The sequence below is a fragment of the Pristis pectinata genome, chromosome 25, assembly GCF_009764475.1.
Source record: "Pristis pectinata isolate sPriPec2 chromosome 25, sPriPec2.1.pri, whole genome shotgun sequence".
Lineage (NCBI taxonomy): Eukaryota > Metazoa > Chordata > Chondrichthyes > Rhinopristiformes > Pristidae > Pristis > Pristis pectinata.
The window spans coordinates 23,081,452-23,094,365 of record NC_067429.1 but is presented as its reverse complement, the minus strand read 5'-3'; the positions used below and the strand labels follow the sequence as shown (position 1 = coordinate 23,094,365).

At 42.9% G+C, this 12,914-nt stretch overlaps 1 protein-coding gene across 1 annotated transcript in view; it reads left to right on the top strand.

The window, feature by feature from the left end:
* adam11 (ADAM metallopeptidase domain 11) overlaps window positions 1-12,914 on the top strand; it is a 134,164-nt gene that overhangs the window by 9,714 nt on the left and 111,536 nt on the right. Inside the window, exon 4 of the mRNA XM_052038782.1 lies at window positions 12,588-12,654. Coding sequence (XP_051894742.1) covers window positions 12,588-12,654 — 67 coding nt within the window. The remainder of the gene's footprint in view (window positions 1-12,587; window positions 12,655-12,914) is intronic.

Genomic DNA, 12,914 nt, shown 5'->3' with positions numbered 1-12,914 from the left:
TCCTCTCTCTGTATTTAAGGTATTGAGGTCAATTGTCTTGTTTCTATTAACCATATAGCTCCACAAACTAGCTTTGCCATTCAGTAAGATCCAGCTGATCTTTTACCTGGGCTATCCTGCCTATCTTTCTTTAATTGTTTATTCACTTGATCTCCAAAATTTCTCTCCATTGCAGCCTTGAATGTACTCTTTGAGCATCTATCACCATTGGGGGGGTTAGAGAATTCCAAAGGTCCAACCAGAGGAAACTGCTCTCAACAGCTATCCTGTCACCTCCTCTGAGTCTTGTTTCAATGTGATCATCCCTCAGTTATTTAAACTACAGTGTATGTGTACCATTCTATTCAGTTACTCCATTTGGGCTAGCTCCTCATCTGAGGAGTCAATCCAGTGACTCCCTGCTGCATATCTCCAAGGCAAGTATATTATCTACTCGGGTACAGAATCCAAACCTGCCTTGTAGATGTGGTCTGATCACAGCTCTATTCAATGTCAACTATATATCCTTGCTCTTGATGTCCAAGTTCCCTTATAATAAAGGTCTATTCATAATTTCCCTTCCTAATAGCTCACACTTCAGTGATTAATGTTCAAGCATACATGTATTTACTTATACAATGAGTTTCTTACTAAAGAATATTTTACCTTTTTCTGTTCCTACAAATATGAATAACCTCAAATTTGCTCACATTGAGCTGGCAGAAAGGTGGTTATGTACAAGCTCCCTATATCCTCTTGCAGACTCTTTCCATCTCTGTCACAGCTTATTTTCTGAGCTGGCCTTGTGTAGATCCGTCTGCCCTTCTATCTTAGGAATGAATAGGTTGTTAATATCTGAGATCCAATATTCATCCTTGGGAGAACTTGTCCTGGGCCCAGCTTTGGATTAATGTAAATGGCCGCTTGATGGTCAATGCGGGCACAGTGGTCCACAGGATTTGTTTCCATGCTCGAAGATGATTGTCTCTATGATTGACTCAATGACATGCCATCACTAACAGGTGTTAATCCAAAAATGTCCTGCTTATTCCTATATCCACTGGTTCGCCATATCTGCTCTGACCATTACATCCAATAAATCCTCTATTTGATTAGAAATACTTTTCATTAATCATGGTGACTCTGCCTAATACTGTGAATTTCTAGATGTCCTAATGTCCTGTTATCATGTCCTTTATAATGGATTACATTTTTCTGACACTGATGTCAGGCTAATTGATCAGTGGATCCATGTTTACTCTCCCTCCCTTAAACAGTGATGCTACATTCCATTCCACGAGGGCCATCTAAAAACTAAGGGACTTCGGAAGACCACCACTAAAGCAATCACTATGGTGCCAGCTCCTTTGGAGACAGGCCATCTGCTCCATGGAATTTGTCCGGACTTTCTCCTCATTAGTAGCCTCATTAAATAACATAAGATATCTTTATTAGTCACACGTACATCGAAAGACAATGAAATGCATCTTTTTGCGTAGAGTGTTCTGGGAGGAGCCCGCAAGTGTCGCCACAGTTCCGGCGCCAACATAGCGTGCCCACAATTTCCTAACCTGTATGTCTTTGGAATGTGGGAGGAAACCGGAGCACCTGAGGAAACCCACACAGACACAGGGAGAATGTACAAACTCCTTACAGACAGCTGCCAGAGTTGAACCCGGGTCGCTGGTGCTGTAATAGTGTTACGCTAACCACTACACTACCGTGGATCCCTTCTATTTCTGGTATGCTTATTAAGGTGTATATTGTGAAGACAGATGCAAGATACCTGTTCAACAAATCTGCCAGTTCCTTATTATAATTCTTCTATCTCTGCCTCGTAGGCAGTTATTCACATTTTCCTTTCTGAACCCTACTTCAGTGAGATGTCATTAAACCTATTTTCCCCACTCTAGTTGTAAACAATGAATGAAAACTGTTTAATAAAGAAATACAACTTGAGTCACAAAAACTCACTTAAATCCCCTTATTGTTCAGGCATTTTATTATGAAATAACATAGCACACTCAGATAAACACAACACAACAAATAAAACCACTCAATGCAAAAAAAAAGAAAATGACACTTCATTCATTGAAAAGAATGAGACTGGTTATCAGTGGGCAGTACGTTTCCTTGGCATGATTTCGAACAGTTTCATCCACAGATCCATTTTCCACATTTAGGCAATTTCTGTACTTTTTCATTATGCAGCTCAGTGAAGCAAATCCCATTTCACACAGAAATGTCAAGAGAATGTGCACAAACTATTCAACCACCATGTGGAATAACCCAGGGAACTCTCTGAACTGACAGCCACAACTGATGAAGAGGCTTAACCTGAAAATCATCATTTAGATCCACATTACCAGCAATATCAATCAAATTCTATTTCCGGCACACAGAAATTTTGGCTTTTGTTACAAAATTATAAACAGAGGGAAAAGTGCAGAATTTCATTTTTGGAAAAGTATTCTGTGAATTGTTGAAGTTGAGTCTGATGCTCATTATTGCCCTGTTTATTTCCAGACCTTTTTATTCATTTGTAGCCGTACGCGGCACGTGGCAGAAAAGAAAACGCAGAAACGCGGAGGCTGGACTGGAGCACACTTTACTGACTCAAAGCGCGCGCGCTCGCTAAAGTAACCGAGAGCCTCTCCGGCGGACGTGACGTGCCGTCCCCGCGGTTAGTCTGCGTCGCGCTCCCGCGGCCGCAGATGGCGGTTCGAGTCCTGCAGGTCCAGGCCGCTACACGTTCACGTTTTTGAATCTGAATGTCACTGGTGGGCACTTATTGCTCATCCCTTATCGCCCTTGAGGAGGTGGTGTTGAGCCGCCACCTTGAACCGCTGCAGTCTATCTGGTGAACGTACTCCAATAGTGCTGTTGGGGAGGGAGTTCTGGGATTTATACCCTGCAATGTGCAGGAGCAGTAATGTATTCCTGAGTCAAGATACTGCATGACTTGGAGGGGAAGCTGCAGGTTGTGGTGCTCCCATGTACCTGCTGCCCTTGTTTCCAGGTGATAGAGACCACCGGTTTAGAAGGTGCTGACGGAGTCACCTGGTGAGTAACAGCAGTGTGTTCTGAAGATGGCACAAGCAACAGGGACAGTGCAATAGTCATAGTGAATGAATGTTTAGGCTGTTTCAAGTGGGTTGCTTTGGTTTGGGTGGTGTCCAGATTCTTGATTGTGAGTGGAGAGTATTCCACTGTGCACCTCTTCATATTTCTTTATGACGTAGGAGGCCATTTAGCCCATTGAACCCATGCCAGCTCCCAGAGCCAACCTATCAATCCCATTTCCCACTTATTTCCCTGTAACCTGTTCTCTATAATATGCTCTGACTTTCTTACCACCCACCCACACTCGGGGTAATTTACAGTAGGCAATAAACCTACTAACCAGCATATTGTGGGATGTAGACACAAGAGTCTGCAGATGCTGGAATCTGGAGCAACAAACCATCCGCTGGAGGAACTCAGTGGGTCGAACAGCCGAAACATGACGATTCCTTTCCTCCCACAGATGCTGCCCGACCTGCTGAGTTCCCCCAGATTGTGACGTCGTGGGATGCGGCAGAAAACCAGATCACCTGGGGAAATGCGTTCACAAGGAGAACGTGCAAACTCCACGTAGCACCAGAGGTCAGATTCAAACCCAGGTCATGGAGCTGTGAAACTCCTGCGCCATAGGTAGTGCCACTATGTCACCCTCAGATGCTGGAAAAGCTTTGTGGTGTCGGGGTGTGAGTCATTCATCCCAGGATACCCAGCTTCTGACCTCTTCTTTTAGCTACGGTATTTATATAGTGGGTGAAATTGAGCTTCTGCTCAACGGTGATCCCCAGGATGCTGATGGCGAAGGACTCGGTGATGGTATCTCATTGAATTTCAAGGGTAGGAGGTTAGACTTGCTCCTGTTGGAAGTTGTCATTGCTGGGTACTTTTATGATGCTAATATCTGAATGTTATCTAGGTCTTGCTTCATTACTTGAGGAGTTGTGAATGGAATTGGATTGTGGGATCATCAGCAAACATCCCATCCCCGTTTCTGAACTTGTGATTGGAGAGAAAAGGTCGCTGATGAAACATCTAGGGATGGTTGGGCCCAGAACACTGTCCTGAGTAATTCCAGCAATAATGACCTGGGCCTGGGATGATTGACCTCCAAGAACCACGGTCTTATTCCTTTGACCTTGGTATGACTCCAACAAGAGGAATGTTTTTCTCTTGATGCCTGTTGATTGATCAGCCACAAATTAGCAAGATATGGGTTGTCCTGCTTTTTGTGTACAGAATGCATCTGGGTAATTTTCCACCTTGCTGGGAAGATGCCATTGTTGTAATTATACAAGAATTAGCTTGGCAAGAGGCCAGAACTAGTCATGCAAGTCTTCAGTACTACTAGGATGTTGGCTGGTCCCACAGAGTTTCGAGTTGTCAAGTGACACCACACAGGAACGGGTACTTCAGCCCTCTGAGTCTGTGCCGACCATCAACTTAATTCCATTTGTTATTCTCCCCCCATTCTGATCAACTCCCCCAGATTCTACCACTCACCTTAAAATTAGGGGGCAATTTACTGTGGCTAACCAAGTACCAATCATTGTGTTGTGGGAGGAAACCAGAGCACCTGGAGGAAACTATTTAGTGCTTCTTCCAAGTGTCGTTCAACATTGGAAGAGCACTTATTCATAGCTGAGGTAGGTAGGTGATAGTCAAGAGGTTTCCTTACCCTTGTTTAACCTGATGCTGTGAGACTTCGTAGAATCTGGATTCAGTGTTGAAGACTCCCAGGGCTTCCTTTTGTGTCACCCAATGTGGTGGGTTTGTCCATTTGGTGGGACAGTAAATCAGGGACTGTAATGGAGGAGTCTGGCACATTATCAATATGTGTGATTCTAGGAGTACAACACTGCCAGATGTTGCTTGACTAGCCCTCGAGACCGCTCTCCCAATTTGTATACCAGTCCCAGATGTTTGCAATGGAGGACTTTGTGAATAGGCCATAGCCGGCAGCTCCCACTGACACTCGCTGCCCTGCCTGTGGCTGGAGTGCAACTATTGCTGTTTTTTAGTTGCCGCAAAACCTTTTTATGCAAACTCAAGGAAATTGCAGTGAAATGTCTCAAGGCTCCAAATTCATCTGCAATCCAAATTCCTCCCTGGTAGATCATAATGTCAGAAACATGATTACATCACCCTGCATAAAACAGAGCCTCTGTTTTCAGGGGAAAGTTCTGAACCTTGTGCAGTGAAAATGTAGCAGCCTCCTCCTCACAATAAAAAGGTTGTCATTGTGTTTTTGACTCCTATTAAGCTCAGTCAAAACATGAGATCATCAGCTGTGGAAGTGTAATTGATGTCAATTAAAGACAGGAAATTCATCAGCATTTGCAGTAGCAGATTTATTTACACAATGTAGCAACAACTGTTCTAGCCTTGGGGCCTCCTGCTTGAAAATTCAGAGTTCTCTGAGGCCCCAGGACTGAACCTGGCTTGTACAAGGGTAAAGCCTTCATGTCCTGTGTCACTTCAGTGACTGCAATGAAGGCCTGGGTCGGGCTGTTGGGACTGAAGGGAGAAAAGCCATGAATGGTCATTGATTGGAAGTGAGGCTTGGATGTCAGTGAATGATGAGCAGGGGCCTCCAAATGGTAATGAGGGGGAAGATGGCGAGTCGGGTGCCTGTACTCCATGGTCAAGGATGCATCAATGGGTTATTAGATAAGTGACCTAACTTGTTCTGGATTTCCAGCTATGACCTAGTTGGGGTAATTCCCTAAAAAAAATTGCTCTTTTGTCGAGTCCATTGCATGTATGTTTTGGAACTGCGTGAATTCATTTTTCCCAGCAATGCTCAAGGAATGTTCCTTGGGAAGCAATATCATTTCATGCAATGAGGACAATAGATTATTGATATGGCTGTAACATGTGAGCAGATGTCAGCCTGGTTGAATTTCAAGAGTGGCAGAATTTGGTCTGCAGACCATCAGAACTACATTTTGCTCAGGGACAATTCTATATTTATATGCATGGTGCCGAGAAAGACTGAATTTCTAAGCCAATATTCCTTCTGTTTATTGAGAGACTCTTGTCAGAGCTTTAACCCATGACAACATAGAACAGTACAGCACAATACAAACCCTTCGGCCCACTGTGTTGTGCCGATCTTTAAACCTCGCCTAAGACTATCTAACCCCTTCCTCCCACGTGTCCCTCTATTTTAAATTCCTCCATATGCCTATCTAGCAATCTCTTGAATTTGACCAATGTACTTCCCTCCTCCACCACCGCCCTAGGCAGTGCATTCCATGCACCAACCACTCTCTGGGTGAAAAACCTCCCTCCGCCATCTCCCTTGAACTCCCCGCCCCATTAATTTGAAGCCATATCCTCTTGTATTGAGCATTGGTGCCTTGGGAAAGAGGCGCTGGCTGTCCACTCTATCTATTCCTCTTAATATTTTGTACAGCTCTGTCATGTCTCCTCTCATCCTGCATTCTCCAAAGAGTAAAGCCTTAGCTCCCTTATTCTCTCCTCATAATGCACACTCTCTAAACCAGGCAGCATCCTGGTAAATCTCCTCTGCACCCTTTCCAACGCCTCCACATCCTTCATATAATGAGGTGACCAGAACTGGACACAATACTCCAAGTGTGGTCTAACCAGAGTTCTATAGAGCTGCATCGTTACCTTGCGGCTCTTAAACGTGATCCCTCGACTTAAGAAAGCTTATGGATGTTAGCTTTCATAACTACCCCTATCCACTTTCTGGGATCTGTGGATATGGACCCCCAGATCCCTCTGCTCCTTCACACTACCCAGAATCCTGCCATTAACTTTGTACTCTGCCTTGAACAACCCTCTCACTTTTGTATGAAACAGTTGTTTGAACACCCTGTGCTCACTGCAGTCAGTGAGAATTATGCATTTTCTGTTACTTTTATGTCCACTAAACCTTTGACCCATCAGTACGTATCTCAGTACAACAGTTCCAGCCAACTCTTTGATCGAGCATCTGTCTAAAATTTTAATGGCTTTTTATTTTAACGAGCATTTGCAGTCCTTGACAGCTTAGGCTTTGTTGGCTGTCAAAGTTGTTGTTGTTTTCAGCCATTGCATGGGTGTGGCTTGCTTCCCCTCCCACCCCACCGTGACCTCTAGCCCCTGTTATATTTTGATCAGGGTAACAATTACCAGATCTTGAACGAGTATTTCAGGAGTTAGAATATATAGCAGCAGCAAGCTATCATTGGTGACAACTGCCCATGCAAGCTCTGGCTCAATGTTAGTGGCCTTTCTGGGAAAAGAGGAAACATCTGGTAAGATCTGAGAAAAGTGGATTCCCAGTTTAGATTTACTGGTAAAGGATTAGTGAGAGTTGCCACATGTACCTAATGGATTTACAGCAAGTTTCACTGACACTGCAATACAGCTATTAGTATTTTTTTTTGCTACAAGGCCTTTTTAGCAGAAGCAAAGAGATGACAGCCAAATCTCTCAAGGCTCCAAATTCATCTGCATTCAGGCATTCATTCGTGAATGATGCATGTTTTACTCCAGAGGGGTGACAGATTAATTCACTTTCCACAAGTGCACTCAAGCAGTTAGATTTGCAGCTAGAGATTGTGGTTGGTTTGTAACTGTAACGGGTGCCTCATGACATCTGGTAATTTCCAGTCTGCTTAATGGTATAATCCAGCACGGGACCTTGTAATTATTTAGTATGCGGGTGATATCCAGAATGTGGGAGTGATGTTCCTTGGATTGCGAGCTTAGTGATTTCACTTCGACTGCATTCCATCGGCACTTGCCCACTGGAGTTTGTGGGGGTTAGTTGGTGAACCAGGAATAGGCCTTTTGGCCCTCTAAGCCAGCTCCGCCATTCAGTATGATCATTGGTGAATATCCCAATTCAGTGGGCTGTTCTGGATATCTTGCCATATCTCTTCCTTTAGCCCTAAGAAACTACTGCTCTTTGGGTTTATTTACTGACTTGGCAACAACTGTTTGCTGTGGTAGAACATTCCAGAGGTGAAGTATCCTCCTGCTGGGAGAATTTGTTGGGTGAAGAAATTTCTCCTCATCTCAGTCCAATGTGGCCTGCACCTTATTGTCACATTGTGACCTCTGGTCCTGGACTCCCCTGTGATAGGGAGCATCCTGCCTGCATCTAGTATGTCCAGCCCTTTTAGGGTTTTATAGGGTTCTGAGATCCCTGCTCATTCTTCTAAATTCTACGGAATACAGGCCTCATTGACCTAATCTCTCTCCATACAGGAACATGAGAATGGAAGCAGGAGTAGGCCACTCGGCCTCTCAAGCATTCCTCACCATTTAATATGATCATGGTTGATATATGCTGGCCTCAACTCCCCTTCTGTGCCTGTTCCCCATAACCCTCTATTCCTTGATCTTTTAAAAGGCTGGTCATGGCACGGATCAACTCCAGCCTCCCGGATACTCTTGACCCACTGCAATTTGCCTATTGCTGAAATAGGTCTACAGTGGACGCCATTTCCCTGGCTCTACACTCAGCTCTGGAGCACCTGGACAGTAAAGGCACCTACGTTCGACTATTGTTTATTGAGTACAGCTCTGCCTTCAATATAATAATCCCAAGCAAACTTGTCACCAAACTCCGAGACCTAGGACTTAACACTTCCCTCTGTAACTGGATCCTTGACTTTCTAACCAACAGATCACCATCAGTGAGGATAGGCAGCAATACCTCTGGCATGATTATTCTCAACACTGGTGCCCCACAAGGCTGTGTCCTCAGCCTTCTACTGTACTCCCTATATACTCATGACTGTGTGGCCAGATTCTGCTCTAACTCCATTTACAAGTTTGTAAATGATACTACCGTTGTAGGCCGTATCTCAAACAGCAATGAGTCGGAGTACAGGAAGGAGATAGAGAGCTTAGTGGAATGATGTCATGACAACAACCTTTCCCTCAATGTCAACTAAACAAAAGAGCTGGTCATTGACTTCAGGAAAGGGGGCGGTGTACATGCACCTGTCTTCATCAACGGTGCTGAGGTCGAGAGGGTTAAGAGCTTCAAGTCCCTGGGAGTGAACATCACCAACAGCCTGTCCTTGTCAAATCACATAGATGCCACAGCCAAGAAAGTTCACCAGCACCTCTACTTCCTCAGGAGGCTAAAGAAATTTGGTTTGTCCCCTTTGACTCTCACCAACTTTTATCGATGCACCATAGAAAGCATCTTATCTGGATGCATCATGGCTTTGTACGGCAACTGCTCTGCCCAGGACTGCAAGAAACTGCAGAGAGTTGTGGACACAGCCCAGCGCATCATGGACACCAGCCTCCCCTCCTTGGACTCTTGTCTTTACCTCTCGTTGTCTTGGTGAAGCAGCCAGCATAATCAAAGACCTCACCCACCCTAGTCATTCCCTCTTCTCTCCTCTTCCATCAGGTAGGAGATACAGGAGCCTGAGGGCACGTACCACCAGACTTAAGGACAGCTTCTACCCCACTGTGATAAGACTATTGAACGGTTCCCTTCACGATCTACCTTGTTGTGACCTTGCACCTTATTGCACTGCACTTTCTCTGTAGCTGTGACACTTTACTCTGCACTGTTATTGTTTTTACCTGTGCTACATCAATGCACTCTGTACTAACCCAATGTAACTGCACTGTGTAATGAATTGACCTGTGCAATCGGTATGTAAGACAAGTTTTTCACTGTACCTCAGTACAAGTGACAATAAACCAATACTAAATACTTTATCCACCTTAAATATATCAAATGTTCTGACTGCCGCCGCTCTTTGTCACTTTATATTAAGGTTCAGTACTTGTAATCTGTGTAAGCAGGTGGCAATCTATTTCAAAGTAACGTCTCCTCTGGACAATTCAACTTCATCCTCCCTTTCTCTTTCTGTTCTATGTTTTCAACACTCTTCACTTCACTATGCAACCTCTTTTAATAGGTGTGTTTGCACTATGCTGCAATGACCTCTCTTTTTAATTACTTTCTTTCCCTAGCAAATACGCATATATATCACAGAGTAACTTACTATTTAAACTAAACAACTTGAGTGAATTCATAAAACCAAAAGCTGTCAGTGACTGAAGTAAAATAACGTCACATAACAGAGACAATTTATTTAGCCCATTCGTCATTCAATGTCTTTCTCCATTAAAAGTGCTGGAGGAACTCAGCAGGTCAGGCACCATCTATGGAGGGAAATAAACAGTTGACGTTTTGGGCCAAGACCCTTCATCTTGACTGGAAAGGAAGAAGGCAGAAGCCAGAATAAGAAAGTGGGGGGGAGGGTGAGGAACACACGCAGGCAGGTGATAGGTGAGCCCAGGTGAGAGGGGGAAGGTAGATAGGTTGGGGGAAGATGTAATAAGCTGAGCACAAACCACTTATTGGATCCCATTCCACATATTCCATTTTTCAGGTAAATATCTAATTCTCTTTTGAAAGAATTACTCAACTCTGCTTCTCCTACCCTAATTATTTTTGTATCTGTGTCTCTGTGTCCGTTCACTTTTAATCAATCATGAAACATTCCTGCAACTAAGGGCCTCCCTGCATGTAGTCCACTTGCCAACGTGGAGCCATTCTGCCCCACGTCACAATCTGTCACCATCCTTTGCGCTCTTCAAAGATCGTGGCTTTATCACTTTAGTGTCATCCATAAATGAAATCATTGTGCTGCCAATGCTCTCCTCTGGATTCTTCATGAATGAAACTAATTGATGTGAATTTATCACCGAAACCTGAAATAACCAAAAACACTGACAGGCTTTCCCACATAATACCAAACTCTATTCAGTTGCTTAATATGTTTTTGTTATTCCCATCTCACCATTTAGCACAAGATCTATACTTTTGTGGAATGTCTCTCGCACCACAACAAACTGTGATCCTTGTATGACGGTATCTATTGTCTCCACAATAAAGCATCAAAAAGATCCTGGTTGTTCCGATAAAACCTGCTTTCTGTGGAGGTCTTGATAACCCCGGGAACTCCCACCTATACACTCACAGCATTCCATGTGATTTTGATCCTGCAGTCATTAGGTTTGCTGGTCTATTTAGTTAATTTTAACCTACCTGAATGAGAGAACCGCTTGCACTAAGCTTCCTATCTTCTGGCTCTAACCCAAACCCAAGTGAGCTATTGAAAATATCTACTAGTGACTCACACATGGTTTCTACCATTTCTTTCAGCAACTAGGGTGTTGCTACATTTTCAGCCTTGAGTCCTTTTAATTGAGCTGACACAATTTCCATTGTGATCTGTAAACAAGTTGTCTGTTTCCATTGTAGCCTCCTGGCAAAGTGAAGGTACACACTTATCAAAGTTAAAACTTTTTTAAATAATGAATAATTCTAATTCAATGCACTGTAGAACTGAATAGTATAAAGAGAATGAAATAAGATATTTCCCCCATCTCAGTATATCAGCAGAGTGAGCATACTTCGTATAATGCACTTGCTGTTTCAACTGGTATGTAATTCTAGATCCAGTGTGTCTTCATAAGTCTACAATTCTAACTTGCAATGTCATTCCCCACTTGCCTGTAGTCCAGAAGCTGGTTGAGGAAACTGAATAAAATTGCAAGGTCGTGTCTGATGCTGCACCTGCATAAATGCAGATATTATACTGGAGGCTTGCATCATCAGTATTGATCACCAAACCTTCTATGTGAATGGGTACATTATAACTCAATTGTTCTATTTAATAGTTTTGAAAAGAATTCTATAGTGTACAGTGTGTCAGAGGAAAAGAAAAGTTCCATGTTTCATAGAATTATCAGTATTCTATTATAGAGGAATCAGGACACTGGGAGAACGTGCGCTACATGAGTAGTTTGTATAAGTTGACATTCAAGTGGCTTTAGTATATTCAGAGGATTGCAAGATAGTACAGTATACATAGAGAGATTATTTAAACTCTACATCTGTAATGTGATTTCACCATGTTTAGTTGGGGTCCGTATTGTGGATATACCTTGACTTTTAAATTCAGAGATGAACCTGTTAAATACAAGTCATTATTTTAAATCACATGGTGCTCTGCTCAAGGTTCACTTTTAATATTACATCCAATTTCTGTTGCCAAGACTAGAAGAAACTAAGTTTCAATGTCTTGGAAGTGATTTAATGTAGGTCCACAAGGGTGATACCTAATGTCAGCTATGAGGACAGACTAGAAAAATAGTGAGGAGATGAAGGATGACTTTACTGAAATCTGTAAATAGAATATGTAAATAAAATAGCCATAGCAGTGTTTTAGGTTGAATTTTGACAGCAGAACTAAGGAGCATGATTTTAGAACAGTGAAAAAACAATTCCTGTCAAAGCCAAGGAACATTTTTACATGCAGTGATTAATAAATAGAATTGTCTTCAGGCAGAGCTTTGCAAATGTTAAGTTAATTGGAGGAGGAAATGGTAAAACTATAGTTTTCTGTAGTTGAATGTCTCTTGTAACTAACTATTCAAGTGTTGTCTTGGAGCTTTATGTCCTGTTATATGCTCACTGTTAAACTGAGATGAGACCCACCAGCATTAGTCCTTCTAACTAATTCCATTTTTGTTCTGTTTTTCTTTATCAGTGATTTGCTGTCAGCTCATTACATTGAAAGACATTTCAATGAGGAAGGAAACACCACACAGACATCGGTAAGATACCTTATTAAATGTTGTTTCATTGCAGCAACTTTAAAGTGATGTTATTAGTTTGGAATAGAAAGAAGCACTGTGCTCAATCTCTGGTTCACAAATTTTAAGTGCCTTTCTAGAAATAATGGCTACAAGAATATCTCTGAAAGATTTAACCAGCTTTGTTCTGGGGACACTGTTTAACATCAATTAATACAGTCATAGTCAAGCAAAACAGAAACAGACTCAGGCACTGTATCCATGCCGACCATGGAGTACCC